The sequence below is a fragment of the Letharia columbiana genome, assembly GCF_014066305.1.
Source record: "Letharia columbiana isolate WasteWater2 chromosome Unknown Sc0000045_s0, whole genome shotgun sequence".
Lineage (NCBI taxonomy): Eukaryota > Fungi > Ascomycota > Lecanoromycetes > Lecanorales > Parmeliaceae > Letharia > Letharia columbiana.
In genome coordinates this window covers 325501-350146 of record NW_023501089.1, presented here as the reverse complement: position 1 = coordinate 350146, position 24646 = coordinate 325501, and the positions used below count along the sequence as shown (strand labels likewise).

Genomic DNA, 24646 nt, shown 5'->3' with positions numbered 1-24646 from the left:
ACATTGTATGAGATCTGATGCATGATTGTCCGAAGTGTTTATACCGTAAATACAAATTATTCAGACCTGCCTGAAAATAGGTCGCTGCTACGCGTACAGCCCCTGATCAATAGGCGTACATACCTTTCACGCCCAAATTATGTCTCCGGGATTTAGCCGTTAGCCCCCGGCAGGGCTAGTCTGTTTAAATTCCAGCGCACCGCAAGAGCGAAGGAGCGAGTGTGTATAGGAGGGGCCCCCCGAAGGGAGGGAGGATCCTGTTCACTCGTGACCGCTCTATAGATAGCAAGATTATCAACTTTGAAGCTCTTAAGACTGCGTGTACCTGATATAAAGGGGGGGCTGTACGCCTAGTAGACAGGGGCTGTACGCGTAGCAGCTGCCTTAAAAGATATAAACATATAAGGTAGAGTATGAGTTTGTAAGAATTTTATGATTTGGGGTATTAATATGTAATTCGCCCGACCAAGGAACTTGCAACAATTGGAATTAATAAAACCGTTGAATTTCGGGCTCGCGCTGTGTGCTATCTACTTTTTTCGATGACTTACGGCCATTCACGCCCACGTTACAATCCGAAAGTACCCGGTCGCTAATTGAACTCCATATATACTCTCAGCAATCTTCCCGCTCTCTGCATAACCCACCCATCGGTGCTGCTTCGTCCCGCTTTCCCGAAGTGTCATACCATCCGCTCTGGCTTCCCTACCGCCTTCCTTGAGCCAGCATACACCGATTGTCTAATGCCTTGAAGATTTGAACGCAGTCTTTTGGCGTGATCGAAGATTGCACGACACTTGGTCCCGTATGACCTCTGCAGCCTTGTCGTTGGATGAAAAACCGATGGGATCCCGGCTTTCGGCATCGCGGTAAAGCATTTGACTGCTGTCATCAGGAAAAAGCTCACTCGGAAACACTGTTCGAAAAATTGCCTCCTTCATCGAGTAGCTTTCTGGCGACAGAGTCGGTCAGAGGAAATGATTGACTATGCGGTTGGGGTACATGAAAGATGGTACCTGCGACTCCGTGATGTCCATGGTGAAATGTAGCTTATCCCGAACGACACCGCTCTGGTTTGTCGGCATCTTGCCATCACCAACGATATCAACACATTTTATGTAGTCTCTTTGTATTGCTAATGAAGCATTTCTCCCCCGTACAGATCGCTTATGTAGAGCAATGAGGCCTCCAGGGACAACCGACCTACGCGAACTTTGCCCGCTTCCTCCGCCTCTCCTCGCTCTCACTTTCCAGGTTTGGAGCTTTGTTGCGAAGACTCGAGCATCTTGGCGACCTCTTCTATGAACTCAGGCAGCTTCAGGTGTCGTCGAGGAAGGGGTTCGAGATGCGTTGGCCGTCATTCTAACGGGAGGGGCCGGCAAGTTGTCATGCTCCCTCGTCTTCGTGGCGGGTTTGAAACCCAAACAAGCGTCGTTGCCGCCCTTCCCCATCTCTTTGTCATGGCTTTCTGGACTTGCTTTTGTGGCTTCTGATGCCGGTTTCGCTCCGGAGAGATTCTTATGAGCACGTGGAAGAGGAGCTTTCGGTTTGAATTTTAGCTTGAAAGTGACCCCTGGCGTGGGCTGAGAAGTCAAACAGGAGGGTTGTGCACCGGCGTTGGGGACTCTGCGGCGGGCATGCTCTTTTTGGGGGTGGCTCTTTTTTAGGCAAGCTTGTCAAGCTTGATGCTCTTTTTCTGCCTTTTCCGAGCTGTACTACGTCCTGAGGCACGGGTCGCTGCCTCACTTCCAACCTCGGAGTCTTGGAAAGTGTCTGTTAGCGCGGGCAAGCATGAGTGAGAAGCCTACAAAAGCTTACCGTTGTTGTCCTCGTTGAAGTCAGCGTCGTCCTTCACCTCTTCCTCCTTCAAGTCCCTTTAGACATGTTTAAATCTCCCCTCCTTTGCCCTGACCCATGAGAGTGGTCATAATGACAGGTTATTTGGGGTAGTGCCGCGTTAACGACGCCGGCCGTCTTCTGGGCGACCAGCATATGTAACAGTCAATTAAGCTCTGATACGACGCCAAAAGTAGCTAGGCGCCTTCTGAAAGTATGTCATCGAAGAATGTGGCAAGCTCAGAGAAAGCACGCCAGGAGGGGACGGAACCGATCGGGTCTCCCGGTAGAGCGACTCGACGATGTAGGTGAATGTATGGAGAAAGAGGCTGACGGTGTGTCAAGACAGGATATTTTTTTCATATATGTGTTGCTTCGGCTGCTAGTCGAATCAGAGGAGAAGCGTGCTGCGGCTATCTCAAAAGAGAACATAAATGAAATTAGTTAACGGAGTACTGGTACTGGAAGTTTGTTCAACAATACTGAAAGACATATTACGTATAGATGTTTGTGTATGAAAGAAGAGAAGGGCCGCGAGTTTGAGGGTCTAGATACCCTAGGATGCCAAAGGGAATCAATTCAAATAGGTAAGTGACATCGATGATCACTTTCAAACCTTCGTTTAGATAGAAATGAATGTGTTGAGGGGAGTGGAATTTATCATCAGGAGGCTACTTCCTTCACGTGGTGCATGGCAGTGAGATGAGATGTGAGTTGGATCATTACACGTACTTTTGTGACGCCAGAAATTGCTTATAATTCCCGTAGACAGTAATCTCTGCCTTCATTGATGTTTGTATCCCGGGGTGTGTATGACTCGTTGCTCATCAATCGCTCAGTCATAATTGACGTAAAGGACCCTTGTTGCTATACCCTATACCCCCAATGAAGACAAACGGTAAATATTTCAGACCAATCACTATTCTTCTTCACCCTTCCTCCCTCGCCAGCTTCACAGCTCGCACATTCCACGGACTGCTGTCTCCCTTGCCTACCTCGTGGCTCACTCAATCGCTTGACTGCTACCTTCTATTGCTCCACGGTTGGCGCTCCGCTGTTTACCCTTGGCTTTCTGTGGCAAAGCATCGATGCTGGATTTGGAGCAAATTTCGGAGGTGGAGATGGCTGCACTGCGGCGGTGGCATAAGGGCCTAAGCCAGCTTGGGAGACCAAAGATAGAGGGTCTTCCCTTCCATTCGCAACCTCCAGGAAACGGGCAGAAGTGGGGGCTGGTAGTTGGCGATCGAAAGCTGGTGAGCTGGATAGACCCGCATCCTGTGTCGTTCTAGCGATAGAGTTGGGACGTGAGACAGCCTGACAGCCGCCTTGTGTTCCGGAAGAATGAGCAGAATCAAAGGGTGATCGTGTGAGGTCGGGAGACGCTGAGCAGGCTTGAGCCGTCTTATTTGTTCTTCCCGTGATATGCGCGAGCACACTACCCGACGCCTGTGGTACGGAGGTATTGGGCCTGGCGGGCTCTTGACTCTGATCTAGATCGCACTTCTTCCTTTTTCCGCTGTTAACCGGTAGGTCGTTACCTACATAGACGACAGGTACAGCACGCCTGTATCCTTCGAAAAGAGCATGCACGGAGTCGGTCGGCTTCTCTGGCTTCTCTGACACCGCTTCCTCTGCCAGCTCCCCACTCCTTCCAGCCAATTGCTCTTCAGCACATTGAGCTTCCTCTTCTGCTCCTGCGTCTGCCTTCCTCTTTCTTTCAGCCATTGTAGGCATCCACTTCTCTTCGACCATGCGATCCTCCTTCTTATCCAGCCTCCGGAAAGCCTCGCTCAGCGAGCAACCTCGGACGTCGCAAGCGTTAATTTCGCAGACTTTGTTTTCTGCTAAGACTCCTCTCATGTCCCTAGTAACTATATCAAGATAGAAAGATTCTTCATCACGGCCCAAATACAGGGTAAATGGTCCGTCTGCCGGGTCTTCTGGAAGATCGAATGGCCTTCGGCTGGGCGGTCATAGAGTTCGTCAAAGGTCTTCACTCCTTGCCACTTTGCGAGGAGGTGCATTTGTGAGGATTGGAGAGTGTAGTAAATACCGCCGTACTGTGGTATTGTCCGCCTTTCAGGTATGATCCAGTACTGGACAGAGGCAAGGGGATGAACGTAGAGTGTTGAGCCATCTGGCTTGTGCTTCCAAACGTGCTGGCGAAGATCAACAAAGAGAGCCTCCAGGCACTTCAAACACCACCATTCTTGTCCGCTAGCACCGAGTCCACGTCTGCCTTGAGAGCCTTTCTCGGCTTTCCTGACATTTTTGAGAGAATCGATGGCCTCATAGCCAATGACGTTGCTCGCTGGATCACAGTCTCCAACCTTTTCGAAGCTCGCACGGTATGAGCCAGGAGGCGTGACCTTGTTCGGACAATCAGAGTGGCGGCAGGTGGTATCTTTCAGTCCTCGAGGACGATTGTAGGAGGAGGGTACTTTCTGGATGACGAATCGATAGCTTTCTGTTGTCTGTCAGTCCAACTGCTCATCTCCAGTAACGGTGAGTTATCGTGACCTTCGTAGAGCTTTTCTAGGACTCTAAGCTGGTCGCTAGCCCAAATTTGGTGACGAGCACGACCACGCGGCATGAAGACTGCGCTGCCCTCAAGGAGACTGCACGCCGCTTGCGTTGATCGGAAGGGTTTGAGACCCTTTCAGGTGAAGGCGATTGCCAGTAGATGAGCCATGATAAAGCGGGATGACTTGATCTGCTACCGTCAAATCATGGGGTTATATCTTAATCGGAAGGGAAGCGCAGATGCTAGAAGTGTTAAGGCCGAATACTGCCGGAGGAACCTTTGGGCGTGGATGAGGAAAACAAAGGAGGGAACTTCCGGTGATTGGCCGATTAGTCGAATGCCGGGTCGTCAACTCGCCCTGCCCAGAGCTTGAAATACATGTGGGACTGTCTGCCTTGTTGCCATTAGGCTAAAGTAGGGTGCTATTAAGCGTAGAAAAGATCATAGCAAAAAGGTAGCAAGAAAAATTAAGAGAAAAAAAAGAACAAAAAGCAAAAGAAACAACGACAACTGCAAGGATCGAACTTGCGGGCTATTTAGCAAGGGTTCAGCAATTTACAATTGAAAATCCGGTAATCCCGAGGAATGGTGCACCACTAATGCCACTGAATGAAATGGTGATTCGCTAAATTATTTATATAGGATATGCTTTCTGCTAAGCATCATAATTGAAAAGCAACGATGACTTACACTTGCGTATGCTGAAAAAATGCGAATGTCGGCTACGAAAGCATTTGACTCTAACTTCTCACATCATGTGCACTATGACCTTACGTATGCACGATCGATGTTTTGTAGGGGCAAGCAGCCTGGTGGATGGAGCGATTGCAAGTCCTAGGCGTAGCATCATCACACAGCAGCAGTAAACAAAACAAGATGAAGGAGTGACTGTACGCAATTGTTACATAGGTCGACCAACAGGATTTAGACTGTAATACAAGACCTAGGCTAAAAGCATACTGCTTCGACTTCTCAGTGGGCAATGATGCTGAGTGTAAAGGGAAAGAGAAAGTACCACTTGGAAAGCCTTAGAGCGCTATTAGGCCACCAGACTTTCCGCTTGGCTTGTAAAAGACTACCCAAGGGGTTCCATTGTCAAAATGGTGCAACGAAGAAAATATGAGGTCGAATTTGAGGCCCCCCCGAGAGTTTTCGCCAAGCCGCGCTTGAAGCGCACTTCTTGACCTCATAGAATCAGTAATCTCGGCTTTCTATCATACAGTCCAGCGATCGTCCAACACTCCTCTCTAGCAATTTTCAACGCAGTGCATCGTGAAGAGCCCAGCAAGCCAGCCACCAACAGGATGCGCTATGTCCTTCTCCAGGCTTCCCAGCAATGAAACGCTACCATCAGCATCAACCCCATTGTAGACCCTGAAGCTGCCCCACGATACCTGGTCTCTTTCCGCACCGGCCTCTTATCTTGGCCTGGAGAGCCTTGCCCTTGGCTGCAGACTGACTTTTGTACATTTTCGTAGTGGATGGTCACAATGTCGTGGCCCTCTACCTCGAAGGCGCTCATCTATCACCCACATTCGCATAACGACAGAGTCATCTTCTAGAGTCATCCTTCAGCGTCTAGCTACTGACCGGTCTCTCCAGGACCAATATTTTGAGCCGATACTCGGGCTTAGCATGTCTCAGAAGCTCTGAAATCCAGGGTGGGACGCCCGCCTCTTTCGTAATAATGAGGGGCGGTCCCTCAGAGTTCTTGCCGCTCTGCTTTCGTAAATGAAGATCCATTCATCCTTCCTTCGAGTGGTCAAAAGGCAACACTCATAAGACTCCACCTTCGGCGTCTGTACTCCAATGAACCCACCATTTTTGAACGGAGTACCTGGCCTTCCATGTTGCTTTTTCTGTTTCCGTAAATCTGAGGTTGCTCTTGTCAAAAGGAATGATGTAGGTAAGGAGAGCCTTTACCAGAATCAAACCGTCAGGCTTTGTCTTCTCGGCGGAGATATCGATATCCTTCTTTGTTTTCGTGGAGACAATGGAGGTCCACTCCGGCTTACCCTCCCCTAATAGCCGCGGGTACACAAGCCCATTTTCCCGGTATTTCCTAGCCTCGGCGGTTTCGCTTGCTTTGATGTCAGTCTCTGCCGCCCCAACGGTCTGTTCCCATGACACAAAGGCTCCAATAGCACCAAGGTTTTCGGCCGTTCCTCGAGCAAACCAGTTGTGATAGCCCGTCTCTCTTGCCCACTCTGGAAAGCTAAGAGGACTGCGGAGAAGAGTTCTTTCTGAAGTCATCCAAGGATCTTTTATGTAAGATCAAGTTCAAAGGGTCATAGGATAATGGGATAAGGGAAGACCAGCGAAAGTAATCACACGTTCCGGTAAAAACCATTTTGTATGTTGTTGTATTGTATGGGAGATGAACGAGTGCTTTCTTGCAGGCTGTTCTCGCACTTCGTGATAGGGATCTGACTCATCGACAGAGCAGGAGCACCAATTTTAACGAAGCGTGATTGCTTTTTCAATACCTGTGGTGTGACCTCCACCTGGAAATATCTTCTCATTAGTATCTCCGGGAAGACGCCGCTCCGAGAGCGGTATCAACCAAGTCCCCCAAAATTTGTGCAGGATTCTTAGTCTCCATCCGTTTCCAAGGGGACTTCTTGCATCGGCGAATCCCGAGATCGAGACGAGGTATCCTCAGAATCTGACACAAGAAATCGCACCATCGCCAATCAGTCGCCCCAAAATGGCGCCTGATGCGTGTTGTAGAAGGAAGATGCTTCAGAAGAAGAGCCTTTGGTTTCCAAATTTCCTTGTGTGGGTTCCTCCAGTGACGCGCTCTCAGTGGAGGATTCCTTGTCTTCGCTGAAATATCGCCGACGCCAGTAAAGGTTTGGGTGGCTCAGGCGCCACCGTATTCCTCTTTCTCCAAGGTTTTTGTTGTCTTGTGTCATCAAGTAGTCATTGTTGAGGGCGCCAAATTTGACCGTTGGGTGTCCCTTGTCCTGGCCAATGTCAGTATGAAAATATATCTGAAAGAGTGTCAGTTACCTTTCCCTCAGTCTTCTTAGACATTCCGTTCTCTTCCTCTATCGTTTCGAGAAGCTCTCCTATAATTGCTTCTCTAACACCGACGGCGACCTCGATCTCTTCTTGAACTGGTCCTTGTGACTCTTCGGAACTTCCGCTGATAACGATTCCTCCGGTGTGCCAGCTTCTTCCAGATATTTTGCCACATCCAGTCCTCGGTGTTCAGTCACATCGTAGCTTCGGCCTGGCTCTTCCTGATCTTTCGACCCGTAGATGTATATGTAATTCTAATGTTGGGAGGTAGGATCCAGAAAGTAAGATGATAGTGTGGGAGAGGAAGAGCTATCAAAAGCTGGGGGTTTAAGATCCGCGGGATGAATTTGAGGTTCAGATGTTTTTGGTTGCGTAAACTATTGTGTGAGTGATGTTGATCAGTCGCTAAATACCGCAAATCTCCGAGAGATGAAATGGCAAGACTAGGCGCATTCACGCACCCAGATAGCGCAGCATGTTGTACAGATTTCCGACGTCATGAGGCTTCCGACCAAGTGCTTTTCGAATCTGAAGACGCGCCATCGGCTTCTGACGCATCGCCATCGACTTCTGGTGAGGAGACATTATGAGATTCTGGAGAGGTGGCATCGACTTCTGGCATGCTAAAGTAGGCTTCTGATAAGGTGCCACTGGCCTCTACATGCTACCGTCGGCCTCTGATGAGGTGCCATTGGCTTCGGACATGGCGTCATCTTCTGACCGAATGCTGTCTAATTCCGATGGTGTGTCTTCCATCACGAAGTCCGCTGACAACAATTTCTCTTCCTGGTCGATTTCAGACTCAGATCGGGTGAGGCGGAATCTGCCCATATCTACCAGTGACTTTTCCCAATGCGGTAGCTCATGTTCCGACTTGGGCGGAGACGCTGGGGATCGGGCCTCGTCCATGGGCCAGATCCCTACCTCAGGACTGATGTCTGATGCCAAAGTAGAGGCATCGTCGGGCACCGTGGCGGATAACCGTACTACCCGAGCGGGGAACCTCACCCATACCTGACCATTTGGAGGCCCAAGGCGCCAGGGCACCCTGTTCCAAAAGATCAGGGTCAAGTCCCTGTCTTGCGGCCATCGAAATGGCGAGTAAGGTAGTTCGCAGCGTTCCATCTTTGCCCGTTTGCCACTGGCTGATGATCGAAATCGACCATGCGTTGAGCTCGAGCTTGTTGACGCCAGTCACGTGACCTCACTTCTTAACGTGCACACGAAGGGCAAAGGAAGTCAGGGCATTTTTGACTGCAGTGGCAAGGTTGGAGGCGCCTTTGCGAGGAAAGCCGCAGTGTGGGCAAGAGAATACTGGCCTCGCTGGTAATTATTTTTATATATAAAAAGCATGATGGTGTCTACACCTGCTTTGAAACTGTTAAAGATAAACCAGCTCGTGGCCTTGACAGAGTTATGGCTGTGAAGGAATGGGGAGAATAAGGTAGTGTTGAGGGAAACATGTCAACACTAAAGACTATTCTCAACATGCTAGATGCTAGAGCATATAGTGAGGCTCGGTATTGCTGATGGCAGAAGATAGGGTAGCATGATTCGATTTGCCACTACAGGCAAGGTGTAAGATGTAGAAGATACTTACCCCAATTGGTAGTCAGTCTGTGTGGTGGGAAGAGGAAGAGGCTGGAAATTCGGGGGTTTAAATGGAAGAGGATGCTCATGGGACATTCCTCGCCGAGCGTGAATTTGGAGACGAATGAAGGAAATCCCTTGCTGAGTGTCATGGCAGAAAATGAAGGAGGAGGAGAATGAATGGGATTGGTGAGTGACTCTGCTAGATGATTCACCAACATTCTTGTTGTGATGTAAGCGGAACAGTGACTGCTGACTTCACAGTGATCTTTGCATGAGCAGCTTGGAAAGTGAGCCAGTCAGTGGTTCAGGATAGTTGCGGCCATGTGATGTGATATGACATTTGCTTAAGGTGAAGCCTCGTTTCTGATAGCATGCCACACGAATTGAATGAGACGGACGCAACTTTCCGATAACGACGACCAATCACACAAGGCCAAGTATCGAAGATAGTAACGGTAATGGGGTATCTCCTACAATACGTTGCTCAACCAAAATAGCATCTCAAAATGCTAAGACCATCAAGGTCAACAATCGAAGAATAAATACAACTCATAGTCCCTCTCTTCATTGCCCACTGTTGTCGCTCTCACCGCAGAACAGCGGCAGGAATTCTAGAATAGCCTCACGGCAAGGCCAACGCTATCACCAATGGTCGCGAGAGTCTCGTCCGGGTCAGACCAAGAGTCTAAGGACTCGTCTTCTTCCAAAGGCGGATCGTCGGCGGTCTCCAAGGGGGCTTCTTGCATCGGCGAATCCGGAGATCGAGACGAGGCATCCTCAGCATCTGACACAAGAAATCGCACCATCGGAGTCACCAAATGTAAGGATTCCGCGGAGCTATTTCCAGACTCCGAAGATGAGACTTCCATCTCTGATATCGAGGCTTCGGCCAAGTCCACTTCGGGCTCAGTGGCGCGGAGAGCGGCGTTGCGCTGTCCAATTAAGTAGTCGTCCCACCCATTGCGATTCGGTCGACAGAAATGCCATCTCATGGCCCTCTTTCTGACTGACTTTTTTTCCCTTTTTGCCAAATGGCTGTGTCTGAGCATAGCTTGATCAGCCGATAGAAACCCGAATTCATCGAAGTCAGCCTCATAACCCTTGTCCTGGTCAGTGTTAACACGGACCTGTATGTGACAGTGTGTTATTTACCTCTTCTCCCTCTATCGTCCCCTTCTCTCCCTCCGGTTCTGCTAGCCTATCCACTGCTCTCTGTCCAATAGCGTTTGCAGCTTGTGTAAGCCTCGCTATCCTGTCTGCATTGGCCATCAGCTTCCAGGCTCGCTCTTTCAGAACACTCGTATACGTAAGCACTGTGCTCAGGAGCCGATTTCTGACATCTGTTGCTGCGACCTCAATGCGCACACCCTTCCACCATCCAGCAAGGTTGAAATGTTGACGGGACAGATAAACGGCTAGCCCGTCGTCTTTGCGCCAGAAGTCCCTCCCTTCCACCCCAGCTAGGGCCTTGTCTCCCTTGATCACCGCTATCCATTTGAGTACTGAATACTGTTCGGGGGGTCCAGCATGTAATGCAACCCAGCAAGGCTAGATAAACGTTGCTCTATACGGATGCGATCTGTGTAACCGAGTTGGTCAATACCCAGGCAATCTGCACAAGTGACATGCATCCATAAACAACTCTTTTCCCTTTTCCCACGAAGGTTGGCTTCCCCGTTGATCGGCGAGGCACGCATTGTGGTCAGACCTGCCAGCGCATCGTTCGGGACATGCTTCAGGAGGATGTTCGCTAGCGGCTCGATGCTGATACGGTGCTCGTCCGCTTGAAAGGGTTGGTTGAAAGCCGGACAGGACGGACAGGCGCATGTCGCCTGAGGAATGTGTGTCTTATGGCTGATATCTGACGAGGGGTTCTTTTGGAGGAAAACCCAGCCGCCCTCTAATAGGAGTCAATCTTTCTTTCATCGATCCTGCTGCTTAAGGATTGACTTGCCTTCAAGACGTTTTAGCGCGGCGTCCTTTACCAATTCTTTCTGCTGTTCGAGGGCAGCTTGTCCGAATCTCTTGACTGCTGCACGAGTGCCTGTGCAGATTGTTTCAGAGCTAGGTGTATGAACGCGACGCTGTCTGCTGAGCTGCATCGTGGAAGGCATGTTAGGGATGTTTAGTACTGATTGATGTATTGGATTTGATGATTCAGTTTTACGATAGGGATTGATGAAGCGGTGGTTGATGACATGAGTAGCTTTGATGGGACGTTGTGATTTCGAGGACCGACTTGTGTTGTCAAATCCACAACGGAAAGAAGTGGGCTAGCGTGCTCACTGCAATGACGCGAAGACCGGGCAATTTGGGTCAAAGAGAGACAAGGATTGCTAAGTCACGCGATTTTGAACTTAGATGCAGAGGCTAGGAGGTCAATGGGAAGCTTCCGTGAGGAAGGTAAAAGGCTTAGGTCTGGCTTGAATCTGATCATGCATGCATGTTTGGGGAAGGGGAGCATTCGCCATCATTTTACGCATACACCTTCTCGCGCATTTGTGTTGAACGCTTGGCCTTGTCCGATATGAGACAGCAAACTCCAAGGAACTCGTAGTTTCTTCTTGGTTCGATCCAAAAGGCAACTGTTTGAGACGGTAAATGCCCGTTATCTTGGAGATCTCGAACGATAATGTATGGAGGGTATTTCTCTAGATGTCTGGTAGAAGGTCTGAAGAGTAAGACAACCCGCCGTAGGCACAGTATGGAAAAGGCAAAAAGCTCGGAACAATATCCTACGAAAGCCTCTCTTTCGAGGTTTTCATTATCATATAGCCAACTTGGTGATGTTCCGGACAACACATAAGTGAAGTAGGATAACCCCATGGGAAATTCCAGACCACCTAAGGCAACGTGCCCAGCCATTTTCAGGACGGGGTTACAATAAGCAAATGTAAATTAAAGTGGTATGACAGGTATTTTATAATGGCTAGTGGGATCGAACCACAGACCACTACCCCGAATGTGTAGACTCGAACTACCTCTTGCGCCAATGTTACCCTCTGTGCCAAGATAAAATTCCCTCAGTGACCAAGATGACTAGTGGAATCGAACCACAGATCATCAATTGAGCAGACTTAAACTGCCGAGTATTGGCCTGGGCCGGCCAAAGGCCCAGGACGATGGAAATTACCCTAAGATGAATAATAAAGCAAGATAATTCAATCTGCGACACCACAGACCTGTATAACACCTTTTAAAAATGGTAGCACTGTTGGTAGCAATCAATGGTTAGACAGTAGCAGACAAGTACGCTTTCCGACATCATGGGCAGGCGATGCGCACCGTAGCCGGATCATGACACAGTGTGCGAAGCTTCACACAATGTGAAAGGGCAGCGCAATGGACGATTACGAGCACAGCGGACAAGGTACTGCTACGTTCATCGTTGCGAAGCTGGCACAATTTAAGGCAAGGCACACGTAAGAGGCAACTAGCCTTCGCCATAAAAAAAAAGGTCACTGTGCAGTGGTAGTGTGAGCATATGGGCAGCACGAACAGGATACCTCACCAATTCTAGCGATTGGTGATAATTCATAGACGTCTCAAAGTGCTACCTGGTTTGGTTTGTGTTGAAACTCGCGACAGGGTGAGAAACAAGACCATACCGAGAAGTGAATGATGATGAGGTGTAGTCGGAGGATTGATACTGTTATAGGGCTGAAAGGGATGCTCTCCGTTAGCCCCGGAGATAATTCGGATGATGACAATTTCAGATTTTGGTTTGCCACGCCCCTTCAGCTCTCCTCACAGCCTCCATTGATGCCTTATTCTTCATCATCCTCAACCTGATTCTTCTCCTCTCTTATTCTCTCCCCATCACTGCTCTCATTATGCCTGGCGTACGACTCCCTACGATTCCGACGCACGACGTTGCCTCCCGCAACAGCGAGAGGTCCTGCTATGTAACCGTTGGCGCCAATGTCTACGATGTCACATCCTTTCTCTCCGACCATCCAGGTGGAGGAGACCTGATACTGAAATACGGAGGGAAAGATGTCTCAGAGATAATGGGCGACGAATCATCACATGCACACTCCGAAGCTGCCTACGAAATCCTCAAGGAGAGCTTGATTGGCTTCGTGGCCAATGAGGCCACCATCAAAGCAGTCGTGGAGCACGACCGGCCAGAGGACATTGTGCCTATGCTACCAAATAAAGCAGGAATGGAGGCAATGAAAGCCAATGGCGCTATCGGAGAGGTCGATCAGAGCAAGCCAATCTTCGCAGCCACAGGCCTCTCAGGCGTAGAGGACCTGACGAAGGAAACCGATTTGAATGCGGACTTCAAGACACACAAGTTCCTAGACCTCAACAGGCCTTTACTGATGCAGGTGTGGAATGGTGGCTTCTCGAAAGAATTTTACCTAGAGCAAGTCCATCGGCCTCGTTACTACGTCGGAGGCGACTCGGCTCCTCTATTTGGAAACTTCCTGGAACCGCTGAGCAAGACGGCGTGGTATGTCATACCTATCGTGTGGCTGCCACCTGTTGCCTATGGCTCTTTTCTTGCCTACCAAGGTCTACCATCGTTCTTCCAGACCGCAGCTTACTGGCTCATTGGCCTCGGGTTATGGACGTTGGTGGAGTACGGGCTACACCGAGGATTGTTCCATGTTGATAAGTGCGCTGTTGGCTCCCCTAAGAGTACTAGCAGTCTACTAACGTTGCGTAGATATCTACCGGACAATCGCGTTGGTATCACAGCCCATTTCCTCCTTCACGGAATCCATCACTACCTTCCGATGGACAAGTACCGCCTCGTTATGCCTCCTACCCTCTTCGTCGCCCTTGCAACACCTTTCTACAAGCTCGCACATACAGTGTTCTTCTACGATTGGTACGCTGCAGTAGCTGTGTTCTGCGGAGGGATATTCGGCTACATATGTTATGATTTGACCCACTACTTCCTACATCACAAGACGTAAGTTTCATGCCTTCTTTGTGCCCTGTAGCGAACGCTAATCGCCGTTGCAGCCTTCCATCCTACTACAAACAGCTCAAGAAGTATCATCTTCAGCACCACTACGCAGACTACGAGAACGGCTTCGGCGTCACGAGTCGTTTTTGGGACACAGTCTTTGGCACCGAGCTTGCACCGCCGAAGGCCGCAAAGGCCGCCTAGTCTCATATATTTATCCTCCGTCGACATGATACCCGGGAATTGCATAACAAGAAGCATTTGGGCGTTTTGAGCATTGGTGGCGAGTTTGGGCGAGCATTGGTTGGCACTGTGTCGCCGTTTCTTTTGCACATATCTGTATCCTAGATCGAGTGTACAACGGAGTTCTTCACCACAATCCTATGTCTGGCCTGACTTCTGCTACCGAGATTGGAACCACCTTCTACCGTCCTTCCAGAAGAGGAGCTACAGTGCCATTGCCAATGCACCTATGGGCTTAGTACTCTACACTACCAGATCAGCGCTACACTACATTGAGTTACTAGCCCGCGAATAATGACGTACAAGGCGTAAATACAATGATATATAAGAAAAGATTAAAAAGCGTATATTTATATAAGTAAATGACATAAAACGGTAACACGTATAAGCAAAATTAAAAATAAAAGCTAGATAGGGTAAGCGTTTAAAATCATATTATCGATAAACGCACCATCCTCTATTAAATAATACCTTTCCGCAATATAACTTTTCTAAATATTATAAGTATTAACTTCGGCTATAGAAAACCGTTATAAAATTATAAGAGGTTTATAAAAACAGAAAGAGACTAAATTAATATATGAAAAATCCCAAAGCGGAGTTAGCGAGTAAAAGACAATTAGTCACATACAACAAGGCCCATAGGCTTAACCCTACGGGAATCGAAGCGAGCTCCGACTTCGGTTATAAATATCACTATTCTCTTACGTACGATATAAATGGAAACGGGGCATAAAAAAATAGAGCCGGCCCGGAAAAAAACTTAGGATATAGGTAAAATCGTAAAAGGCTGAATAATATAAATAAACCGGTTCACGATACATATCGCCTTCCAAGGCGTCGACGGCTTAGGCCAGGGAAATCACCGCACCCTAAGGGCGGGCCCCTACCACCCACACACCAGATCAGCGCTACCCCGTCCCCTCTGTTGTGCGCACACACCACGGTGCTGCATCGTGTCCCGTGGATGTGTCTGCCAGGAGTGGGAACGTTGCTGAAATTCTGGCTGTGGTTGGTGCACATCAAGACATCCAGTAGATCGCGGCACGGTAGTCTCCCCGGAGTGCCATTCTCAAGATTGGGTGACGACTCGGCTGTCCCCACCACCACCACGATCCTGATTTCATTGATGGAGCTTACAAAACGCCGGGTGCGCTGGCGAGATCCCTTTGACCGATGTAGTTTCCACTGTCGACGCTGCGCGCCACTCCACCTTTGCAATGAGCAGCAACCCATTGCATACTACAGCCAGTGGTGGGAATCTCGGCCCTGTATTTTTCGGCATTGATTGGGCAGTCTTTTCTCTGTCAACCATGATCGTTGCCCTGCGCCTCTACACCCGGGTGTTCATAACGCGCAGTTTTTGGCTGGACGATACCGCCATAGCCCTTACTCAGGTAATCATGCCTTACTCGCTTTGTCACCAATGTGGCGCTTATCAGTTGAGGATAGATGATCACTGCCGTAGGTAAAGGCTTTGTAGTCACTGAAGCCAGCTATGGCCGCGGTCAACACCGAATCGATCTCTCCGTTGAACAGTACAAAACTTCCTTAAATACTACAATCTCGATACTGCTCAGTTCTTTATCGCGCTCGCGACGTGCAAGATATCCATCTGCTTATCCCTGCTACGCCTCTCCCATTTCAACAGACTGAAGCACATTCTCTAAGGCCTAATCAGCTTCCTCGTGGTCACCCATCTCACCCTCTTCTTCCTGACCGTCTTCCAATGCAGCCCTGTGGACAAAGTTTGGAACCCGGCAGATCCAGGAAAATGTTTCTCAGAGCAGATGGTCATGAACATACTCATCGCTCAATGCGTCTTCTTCTTCATCACAGACTTCATCTGCGCCGCCTCCCCAATCGTCCTACTGCGGAACCTCAAGATCAAGAAGCAGAGCAAGATCGCTCTGTGCTGTTTAATGGGGCTCGGGATCATCACCGGAGGCATCGCTATCGCTAGGACAGTTACCGCTTGGCAGATCAAGTCCGAAGACTTGTCTTGGGTTGGGGTATTTAATGCCATGACGAGAATCTTCGTGGTCAACATCGGAAACATCGCTGCCTGCGTACCGGGATTGAAAACATTCAGCCGGTACGTGCCCGCGCGTATCACGGGGCGGGATCCGTATGAGATGCTGCGTCCCGAAGCGAGCCCTTCCTCTTCGCATCCCAATTGGTACTCGAAGCGATTCTGGCTACTGTGTCCTAGTCCTGCGTATACCAAATCGGAGCGAGAGCTGCGGCAAGTCCCAGCAGAGGCGAGAGGGGCGCCACCGTGTGTGGCTTAGGAGTTAAGCGCGTCGGAGAGAATACTCGGTCTGCCTTTGTAAGGAGTACGAGCGTCTTTCTTTGAAATTAGCTTACTCTATATGCCGGACCGTGATGTCGAAAACGACTCAGAAGCGCCCGGTTTGCGAGGCCAAGAATCCGAAAGGAGTCCACAGACAGACTTTGGAGAGCTTCGTGATGTGAAAGATATTATATAAATTGGGTATCAAATTCTCTGAAAACGCCTGCAATGTTGTAGCAAAAGTGACCACTCAGCGCCCGCTCAAACCCGCTACAAAAATTGGCAACCAAAATGGCAAGTCCGCGGCTATCTCATTACAGCAATACCACAATACCCAGAATCCCAACCACGGCGGCTGCTGCGGCCACACCGGCCGGCTTCTCCGCCTCACTGGTCTTATTAAATGTCGTCACGAGCGGTGTCACAGACTTCGTCGGCGACCCCGATGCAGTCGTGATAGAAGTGATCGGCGCGGTTGCGGTAGTCTTCGCTGACAGACTTGGCGCTGTGCCATTGCCCGACATTTGCGACGAAGTTGTGTTCGCGGGACCTGACACGAAGCCTGAGCTAGCCGTCGCGCTCGTCGCAGGTGTTGGTACCACCGTGGTCTTCAACGAAGTGGTTGCAGGCGCTGCCTGACCAGCAGAATTTACAGACCCGGCGGCGTTATTCTGGCTGACGATCGGCGCAATATCCTGGATCACGAGACTCGCCTCCGCCTGCAGAAAGCTTGTCGCGATCGGCTGGAGCGACGAAGGAACGGCCGTCACCCATGCCGGTAAAGGTGCCGATGTAGTAGTCATAAAGGCATTGAGGTATTCTTGATATTGGGAATCAACGTCGCCGCTGGGAACGGCGGTTTGTGTTGCTTGCCAGCCGTATAGGGCATTGAGTTGCGCCGCATAATTGCCGGTCGCGGCCGCGAGGAGAGAGTTGGCGTCGTCGATGAACTTGGAGTAGGGCGAGGAGTCTGCGAGAGCAGTGGCGAGGAGGACTGAGGAGGCTGCCAAGAGCGACGACAGGAACATGGCGATTGTTGGAGAAGGAAAACTGGGGGAGGACGCGTTAAATTTACGGAGTTTCGCTATCGTGCAACTGAAGCTAGGCCGTTCTAGAAGACAGCTATGCGACAAAATCTGCGACGGTTATATATGCAGGGGAAATTACACGCGCCGCGACGTGGAGATTGTCCAAATTGAAGGTATTCAGAATTCAAAGAAAATGGTATGGCCATGACAAAGGGCGACAAAGCCAACCTCATATACAAACCCGATTCGCTATTTCTAGAACAAACAGCCTTTTGTAACTGTTTCTTTGAAACTCTCAAAACGCAACATTCTGAGGCTTTTCGCAAGAAGTTCTCGTTGCTGCGGATGCATCCTGCGCTAAGCCGCAAGTTGGATCTCTGAGATGAAACACGGCCCCTACTGCAGCGAGGCTGTAACGCCAGAGTTTGCCAACTGGCAACAACAAATGGAATCGACCGGGGTGATGATCAGGTGGTTGGTGTAGGTAGCGTGAGACTTTTTTGCGTAGAGCCTCACCCCAAGACAAAGTGGTCACTTTATTAGTAGCAAAAATTTCAGTGCCGTACCCAAGATGGAGATTTGCGTGCGCTTCCAGAAAGACATACATATCTTTCCACTGAGATACTTGGATGGAAAATTTCGCCATCACGGTGAACGCAGATCGATTGAACTCTGCGAGTAGCTGTCGAATCATAGTCAGAGATAGGCTGTGAAAGCTGTACTATGTATCGAGTCCGCAGACTGTTATGGATGAAACCGCAACGGATTGCGATGGCTAGTCTCCACTAGCCTTAGTGTCGTGGGGACGAGCCCGGTGAGCCCTGCTGCACTATCCCAATTCGCATTAGTCCCACTAAGCTGACGGAAGACAGGAAGATCAAGGACGTGACAACAACGATCCCTCTGTCAATCGAAGGCGCTTCCATTGAATAACGATCAGAGATTTCTCTCTTGTCTCTCAGAAATAGCTGTCTCAAGTGCTAGAGATCTTTTCTTAGGCTCTGGCGGTGCTAAGCTTGCTGATGCGAAGAATGATGAACAACGACGTTCACTCGTACAACATTACTAGCAATGATGAAACATGGAATCGCAGCGCCCAGATAACAGTTGCAAAACCTCTAGTTACACGTGCCTTCTTCCCTCAGCCCAGAATGGTACACTGCGACTGCAAAGGTGCAAATGATCAAAAACCTGTGATCCCGTCGATTCGTAGGCATCCAACGCCTGTACCTTGGACAGAATTGATCATTGCTTCGAAGTCCATTTCGCGCAACATCGTGATTGCCCGCTGATACGACTTTCCGCGAATGATCTCATCATGATTAATGATGCAGATTGCTATGGCTATCATGAGGTGTTGCTTACCTTCGTACAGCTTTCCCGGGGACATTCCCTCGAGTGTTTTCTCACAACCTTTGATCCTGCGAGCCAATGTCATGCCGTTTTAGGAGCAGCAATCGTCCTCTTCAAAGCTTGATGTATGGGTACCTGTCTATCTTTGCAACATTGCTACATCTGGAGAGCCATCATCTTCTAGCATGCAAGTCCGAAATGATATCAGCATGCTTTCACCCATCAAAGTGTAGTTGAAAGTCACGTCTTTCGATCTGCACGTTGCACGTGGTGAGGTCCGCCAGGCGGCTCATGCCATAACACTATCGCAGGGAGATCATACTCAATTCACACTTGCGTCACTGTCACAAGTCTTGCGAAATGGCGGGAAATGTTGGCAATTTTGACACACTCGTGTCATCGCATGCTCCATTCTCCAATGCCATTTGAGTTTGAGACATACGAACTTCTCAAAATTTCAACCATGATCTAATGAAAGAGGTTGGGTAAGACATAAGTCAAGAGGCCGCGGCGGCTCTCCTCGAACCCTATGGCTGGGAGATCGATAGGAGATTTCAGAACACGACCCTTTCTCACACTTAAAACGCCCGCTAGAGATCCGGAAAGAGGTCCGCGAAATCTATATAGATTCAACTGGGTCCGAACACCATTATTGAAAGAATGGAACGTGTTATTTGTCCAGGACTGGTCGTCTGGGCTGGATCTGGGACGAAATGGGAAGCAGTTTCTGCTTGCAATGAAATGGTTGCCAAGGAGCGTTATAGTAGACGTGGCGACAGAATATTATGTATAACAAGTGTCCAGAGGCGATGTCGTGTCTGCCCCAAGTTTTCTTCTCTTGGGAAACTAGACGAACACACTAGAGTACGTTGACTTCGTTCAGACCTGAAATAAGCCAAGCTCAATATCAACGAACCGAGTTTGCACGTTTCTTGTTTTTAGCTCCCAGTCCGCATAATCTGCCCTGCCAGGCTGGAGTTGCCAGATTCTCGTCTGTATTCTAAGTAATCGTGCCATGCAATTACCTCGTCCCCTAGCTCCAGCGTCCATAAGTGTGTGACATGTATTTGAAAGAAGCTTGCATACCTGAATAACAATAATCACCCAGTATAATGAGATTTCCATATGGCTTAGGCAAAGCATATATCCATGCACGCTAATGAGGCTTACTCGGGAGCTGGGACCTGCGATGCGCCGATGGATGATGATTGATCTCGCCTGGAGATCCAAGGGCAGCCTTATATAAAAAAGGAAAGGCCCAACAATCAGGGGCTCTGTGTCCAGCTTTACTATGGGAAAGCCTCAATGGGGGGTCGCGAGGTCGGAGGTTTTAGCAATATGTACAACACAATCATGCTTACTTCCTAGCGGCTGGCCTTACTCTCAGAATCCTTTAATGGCGTCAATAACAAGAGCGTTTGTTTCCAAGTTGGTACCTCACCCAACGAAAAGATATCCAAAACATCGGCAAGCACACCCCCGCGGGTCAAAATACCGCACATCTAAAAATTGAAAAGTCGATGATAATTTCACAATTAAGAGCCCTAGCTGAAGGTTCTTGCGAGATAATTGAAGGACCTCATCAATACAAATAGATCGCTCCGCAAAAGTTTATCCTTGAAGAGAATAATCATCGAGTTCTCTCAGCTGACAAGGTGGAGAGACTTCTTGGCGTGTGCGGATATTTCTGGCACCCGCGAGACCCTAGTCGATTTCAACTAGCCGCAGCTCGGCTGCAATGCGCGGCATGCACGTGATCCTCACCAACGGCAAACTTCATTCCAACATTTGATGCACGCTACTGTTGATGTACTCTACAGCTGGTTGCTACTAGAGTTCAGGCTTAGGATAGGGCCTGAATCCTGAAGAGGGTCGTTCCTGAGGCACTAACCCCCGGCTGTCGCGATCGGCAACAATGTCTATCTTCATCGCCATCTCAGCCTCAGAATCCTATCCGTCATCCTCCCCCTCCTCGAAACATCCTCCCTCCGGCCGCCGTTGCAGGTCACGACAATGCATCTCCGGCACAACCTCTCTATCCTCCTCTTCCTCCTTCCAGCGGCCCTAGGATACGACAATCTGTTCTCCGATGGACAGCTTGGCTTTCTTCTAGGAAGCTCCTTTGGCCTTCCTGGCGCGAATGCGACCTTCGACTACGTTGTAGTTGGGGGTGGCACAGGTGGATTGGCAATAGCCACACGATTGGCGGAAGATTCTAGCGTCAGCGTCGCTGTAATTGAGGCTGGAGGCTTCTACGAGATAGACAATGGAAACCTCAGCGTTACGCCTGGATATGCCAATTTTTATACTGGAGCTGCCCCGACAAATTATCAGCCATTGGTCGATTGGGGTTTTCATACAGTACCACAAGCGGTGGGTTGACTGCAATGAGGAAGAGAAAGGTGATGACTGATGCTCTTTCGCAGGGAGCAGCCAATCGCAACATCCATTATGCGCGTGGAAAGACTCTAGGTGGTTCTTCTGCTCGAAACTACTTGCTTTACCACAGGTCAGTCAATACCAATGGTATTCATGGACCTTGCCAGGCATCTCTGACATTGAACAATCAGACCTACCGTCGGTTCACTGCAAAAATGGGCCGATGAGGTCGGCGATCAAAGCTACACCTGGGATAACTTCCTCCCTTACTACATGAAGTCTTGCAATTACACGGCGCCCAATCGACCCCTTTGGCACGTGGGCTCAAAAAGGGTTCGAGGCTGTTGGAATGAAGGCGTTAAATGGCTTAAACAGTGGATCTTTGATGGGTTCCGCCTACGCAACGTTGACGATTGACCCACGAAATGCATACCGTTCCTCGTCCGAGTCCAGTTTCTTGCAAGCAGCGTTGCAGAACGGGACCTCGCCCACCGTATACAAAAACAGCTTCGCGCAGCGCATCCTATTCAGCTCTAACAACACGGCCACCGGAGTCTTGATTACTACAGCTGGACCGTATGGCATACCTGCGGTCAATTACACTCTAAGCGCACGGAAGGAAGTAATAGTGTCTGGCGGTGTCTTCCAATCGCCGCAGCTTCTCATGGTGTCCGGCATCGGCCCCAAGGCTACTCTTTCACAATTCGGCATACCAGTCCTCAAAGATCTACCGGGTGTAGGCCAAAACATGTGGGATCACACCCTGTTCGGCACAGACTATCGCGTCAATGTGAACACCGCTTCCGCCGCATTAAACAATGCAACCCTCGCTGCTGCTGGAGTCAAACTCTTCCAACAAAAGGCAACAGGCCCCCTTTCCATTTTCGGTGCCAGCTACTATGGCTTCGAGGATCTACCCCAGCCGTACCGCTCGAAATTAAGTAACGCGTCCCTTTCCGCCCTCGCAGCAAACTTCCCTTCAGATTGGCCGGAGCTAGAATGGCTCCCCGTAAGCGCATACCTAGGCTACCAAGAAGACCGGCAAACCGCCGATCCCCGAGATGGCTCCAACTACGCCACCATCAACACCGCCATCGTCTCGCCTCTCTCGCGAGGGAATGTTAGTCTGCAAAGCGCATCAATGCTCGACCCACCCCTCATCAACCCCAATTGGCTCACGGACCCCACCGACATAGAATTAGCCATCCAGTCTGTGCATCGCCAACGCGAAATATGGTCCTATCTCACCAGTCAAGGCCTGACGAACGGCGTGGAAGCTCTTCCAGGCGCCAACGTCACTTCGGACGCTGATATCTTGGCATACATCCAGAAGAGCATCATCCAAGTATACCACGCGGCTGCCACATGCAAGATGGGCGCGCGAAACGATTCGATGGCTGTCCTCGACAGCCAAGCGAGAGTCTACGGAACGCAGAATCTAAGAGTGGTCGATGCGAGTTCTTTTCCATTTTTGCCGCCGGGCCATCCACAAAGTACGATATATGCGCTAGCAGAGAAGATCGCAGCAGACATTTTGGGGAACGATACGCGGGGGCCGGGTTATAAGATGGGGCCGGACTACTCTGCGATGCTGGGAGCGCAGGTCAAGACTGTGACGAGTACTAACGATAACGGTGCTGGTACTGCCAGGATTGGCGAAAATGGTATGGTCAGTCTTGCGCTTTTATTGCTGGCGGCCATATTCTCCTATCTTGTTTGATCTCAATTGGCGAACCGCTCATGGCAGTCGGGGATCATAATTGTATATAATGCCTGTCTACATAACTTTTGAGCTATTCTACGCTTCTTGTATCATTTCCGTATCTTCCGCTATCTGTGACCTCGTTGAATCCCGACCTCCTTTAACACAATGTCTCTACATTTATCGACTAATAATTTATCGGCTACAACACTGGCGTCGGTGCCTTGCTACCAACCATCATCGCTATAGCGGCTTATTTTGTTTTCCGCCTCGGGAATCTATATCACGAGGTTCCTCCCGAACAACGGAAGGTGAAGAGTATCAGATAGCGCACTCGGAAGGGGCGACCTCATTTCCGCTACTTCGCGGTCGGAGCTTGTCATACCGAAGACATCGAGGCATTGCCGAAGACCCCATCCATATCAATACATTTAGCTTGTGCGCCTTCAAACAGCTATCAGTACCGTGGTTGCGATCGACGTTAGCTCGCTGGTCTCATACAACATAGCGAAGTCCATGTTCGAAGTTTACGACCTAAGCGCTCAAAGCACGATGCTGGGCAAAGGTTTTGTAGGAAGCCGGTTTAGAGGGCCAGGTAGACCTCCGTGTGGGTCCATGATACCCTATAAGAGGTCGGAGTTTTGGTGGGTCTCGATTTCTCATCCCGGCTCCTGGGGATGCTTGCTCTGGGGTTGCGTGGACCCTCTCCCGGTAGAAAGCTTATAAGCGCTGGCGCCACCCGAACGCTACAGTAAAGTACTTTACTTTAATCACTCGGTATTGTCATTGTCATTGTGGTTTAGACTCGAAACTCCCAAGGTCCGTCCACTGATGTAAGGTATCCACAATGCCTCTGTGTCGCCGTCACGTGTTGGGAAAGCGCACCAGGCAACTGCAATGGTCTGGACCAGCTGAATGGTTGTGATGACGGAACATGATACGTTCCTGCGCTGCATCAACTCTCCGGATACTGTAATTATAATACTTATCCAATGAATCATCTCGACTGATACTAGCGCTCTGGCTCATTATCAATTCCAGGCTGGTTGTCTCTTATAGGTACGTCGCTATGGCAAGTTACCTTACGCACAGATCCATCTGTGCCCGTCCCGATCGCCCATCTCCCGGCGGCTATCTCGATATCGAGGATCTAAGACAGACACCTGTTCTTGGCACTCACTCGGTCGCTCGCCAACACACACACACGCCCGGTCATCAGCTGGTCCGATGGCGTTTCAGCCTTATTCTCATGGGTTTTCTATGATCCGACTTCCCATATCTCCATCTCATTATGGGGGAGGGCTGGTCATCCAAAACGGGCTTCAGTGGATGGCCCTGAAGCTTGGCGAAATGGATTGGTATTCTCTATTCATGCTCACCGCTTACGTCCGGGGCCGAGCTCTCCATTCCATACACAACACTGAGTTTGTGGGATGGCGGAAAAGGCACCCAGGACTTGTTTCAAGTTATTGCCATTTTCGTGCTTGCTGCCCGTGAAGAGCGGCTACATGTTAAGTTCGAGCTTGAGGCTAGGTGCAACCCGCCGATTTGCTTCTTCATGTTGTCTGCGAGCTCAACATACCTCAGCGAGGTCTTACCCAGGGTTCATTTCCTTAACAAATTTGTTGGAATGTGGTAGTGAGGCTGAGAGCCTAAGCCATTGAGGAAGCAAGCCTGTATGCCGACAGTTTTTACACAAAAATCGCTGGGATTTCTCACGTGCTCTAAAATATCCCATGTTACTCTTGCA

At 49.7% G+C, this 24646-nt stretch overlaps 12 protein-coding genes across 12 annotated transcripts; 4 read left to right on the top strand and 8 right to left on the bottom strand.

Annotated features, from left to right (window-relative positions):
- Window positions 1-2865: 2865 nt before the first annotated feature.
- HO173_010103 (uncharacterized protein) lies at window positions 2866-3696 on the bottom strand (the record flags this gene model as incomplete). The annotated part of the gene is made up of 1 exon (XM_037311989.1): window positions 2866-3696. One exon carries the CDS (start codon window positions 3694-3696, stop codon window positions 2866-2868), a length of 831 nt encoding a protein of 276 aa, XP_037161233.1.
- An 11-nt stretch (window positions 3697-3707) lies between these two features.
- On the bottom strand, window positions 3708-4429 carry HO173_010102 (uncharacterized protein; the record flags this gene model as incomplete). Its single annotated transcript, XM_037311988.1, has 2 exons — window positions 3708-4303; window positions 4357-4429. The coding sequence occupies 2 exons, from the start codon at window positions 4427-4429 to the stop codon at window positions 3708-3710; spliced, it is 669 nt and encodes a 222-aa protein (XP_037161232.1).
- Window positions 4430-6136: 1707 nt separating this feature from the next.
- On the bottom strand, window positions 6137-6613 carry HO173_010101 (uncharacterized protein; the record flags this gene model as incomplete). The annotated part of the gene is made up of 1 exon (XM_037311987.1): window positions 6137-6613. One exon carries the CDS (start codon window positions 6611-6613, stop codon window positions 6137-6139), a length of 477 nt encoding a protein of 158 aa, XP_037161231.1.
- Window positions 6614-7053: 440 nt separating this feature from the next.
- On the bottom strand, window positions 7054-7275 carry HO173_010100 (uncharacterized protein; the record flags this gene model as incomplete). Its single annotated transcript, XM_037311986.1, has 1 exon — window positions 7054-7275. One exon carries the CDS (start codon window positions 7273-7275, stop codon window positions 7054-7056), a length of 222 nt encoding a protein of 73 aa, XP_037161230.1.
- Window positions 7276-8041: 766 nt separating this feature from the next.
- Window positions 8042-8509, bottom strand: HO173_010099 (uncharacterized protein; the record flags this gene model as incomplete). Its single annotated transcript, XM_037311985.1, has 1 exon — window positions 8042-8509. The coding sequence occupies one exon, from the start codon at window positions 8507-8509 to the stop codon at window positions 8042-8044; it is 468 nt and encodes a 155-aa protein (XP_037161229.1).
- Window positions 8510-9588: 1079 nt separating this feature from the next.
- Window positions 9589-9969, bottom strand: HO173_010098 (uncharacterized protein; the record flags this gene model as incomplete). The annotated part of the gene is made up of 1 exon (XM_037311984.1): window positions 9589-9969. One exon carries the CDS (start codon window positions 9967-9969, stop codon window positions 9589-9591), a length of 381 nt encoding a protein of 126 aa, XP_037161228.1.
- Window positions 9970-10093: 124 nt separating this feature from the next.
- On the bottom strand, window positions 10094-10674 carry HO173_010097 (uncharacterized protein; the record flags this gene model as incomplete). Its single annotated transcript, XM_037311983.1, has 2 exons — window positions 10094-10479; window positions 10536-10674. 2 exons carry the CDS (start codon window positions 10672-10674, stop codon window positions 10094-10096), a joined length of 525 nt encoding a protein of 174 aa, XP_037161227.1.
- Window positions 10675-12810: 2136 nt separating this feature from the next.
- Window positions 12811-14102, top strand: HO173_010096 (uncharacterized protein; the record flags this gene model as incomplete). The annotated part of the gene is made up of 3 exons (XM_037311982.1): window positions 12811-13601; window positions 13653-13901; window positions 13955-14102. 3 exons carry the CDS (start codon window positions 12811-12813, stop codon window positions 14100-14102), a joined length of 1188 nt encoding a protein of 395 aa, XP_037161226.1.
- Window positions 14103-15361: 1259 nt separating this feature from the next.
- Window positions 15362-16432, top strand: HO173_010095 (uncharacterized protein; the record flags this gene model as incomplete). The annotated part of the gene is made up of 3 exons (XM_037311981.1): window positions 15362-15538; window positions 15594-15679; window positions 15823-16432. The coding sequence occupies 3 exons, from the start codon at window positions 15362-15364 to the stop codon at window positions 16430-16432; spliced, it is 873 nt and encodes a 290-aa protein (XP_037161225.1).
- Window positions 16433-16748: 316 nt separating this feature from the next.
- HO173_010094 (uncharacterized protein) lies at window positions 16749-17462 on the bottom strand (the record flags this gene model as incomplete). The annotated part of the gene is made up of 1 exon (XM_037311980.1): window positions 16749-17462. One exon carries the CDS (start codon window positions 17460-17462, stop codon window positions 16749-16751), a length of 714 nt encoding a protein of 237 aa, XP_037161224.1.
- A 3366-nt stretch (window positions 17463-20828) lies between these two features.
- HO173_010093 (uncharacterized protein) lies at window positions 20829-21421 on the top strand (the record flags this gene model as incomplete). Its single annotated transcript, XM_037311979.1, has 2 exons — window positions 20829-21188; window positions 21242-21421. 2 exons carry the CDS (start codon window positions 20829-20831, stop codon window positions 21419-21421), a joined length of 540 nt encoding a protein of 179 aa, XP_037161223.1.
- A 122-nt stretch (window positions 21422-21543) lies between these two features.
- On the top strand, window positions 21544-22914 carry HO173_010092 (uncharacterized protein; the record flags this gene model as incomplete). The annotated part of the gene is made up of 1 exon (XM_037311978.1): window positions 21544-22914. One exon carries the CDS (start codon window positions 21544-21546, stop codon window positions 22912-22914), a length of 1371 nt encoding a protein of 456 aa, XP_037161222.1.
- Between the last annotated feature and the right edge of the window lie 1732 nt (window positions 22915-24646).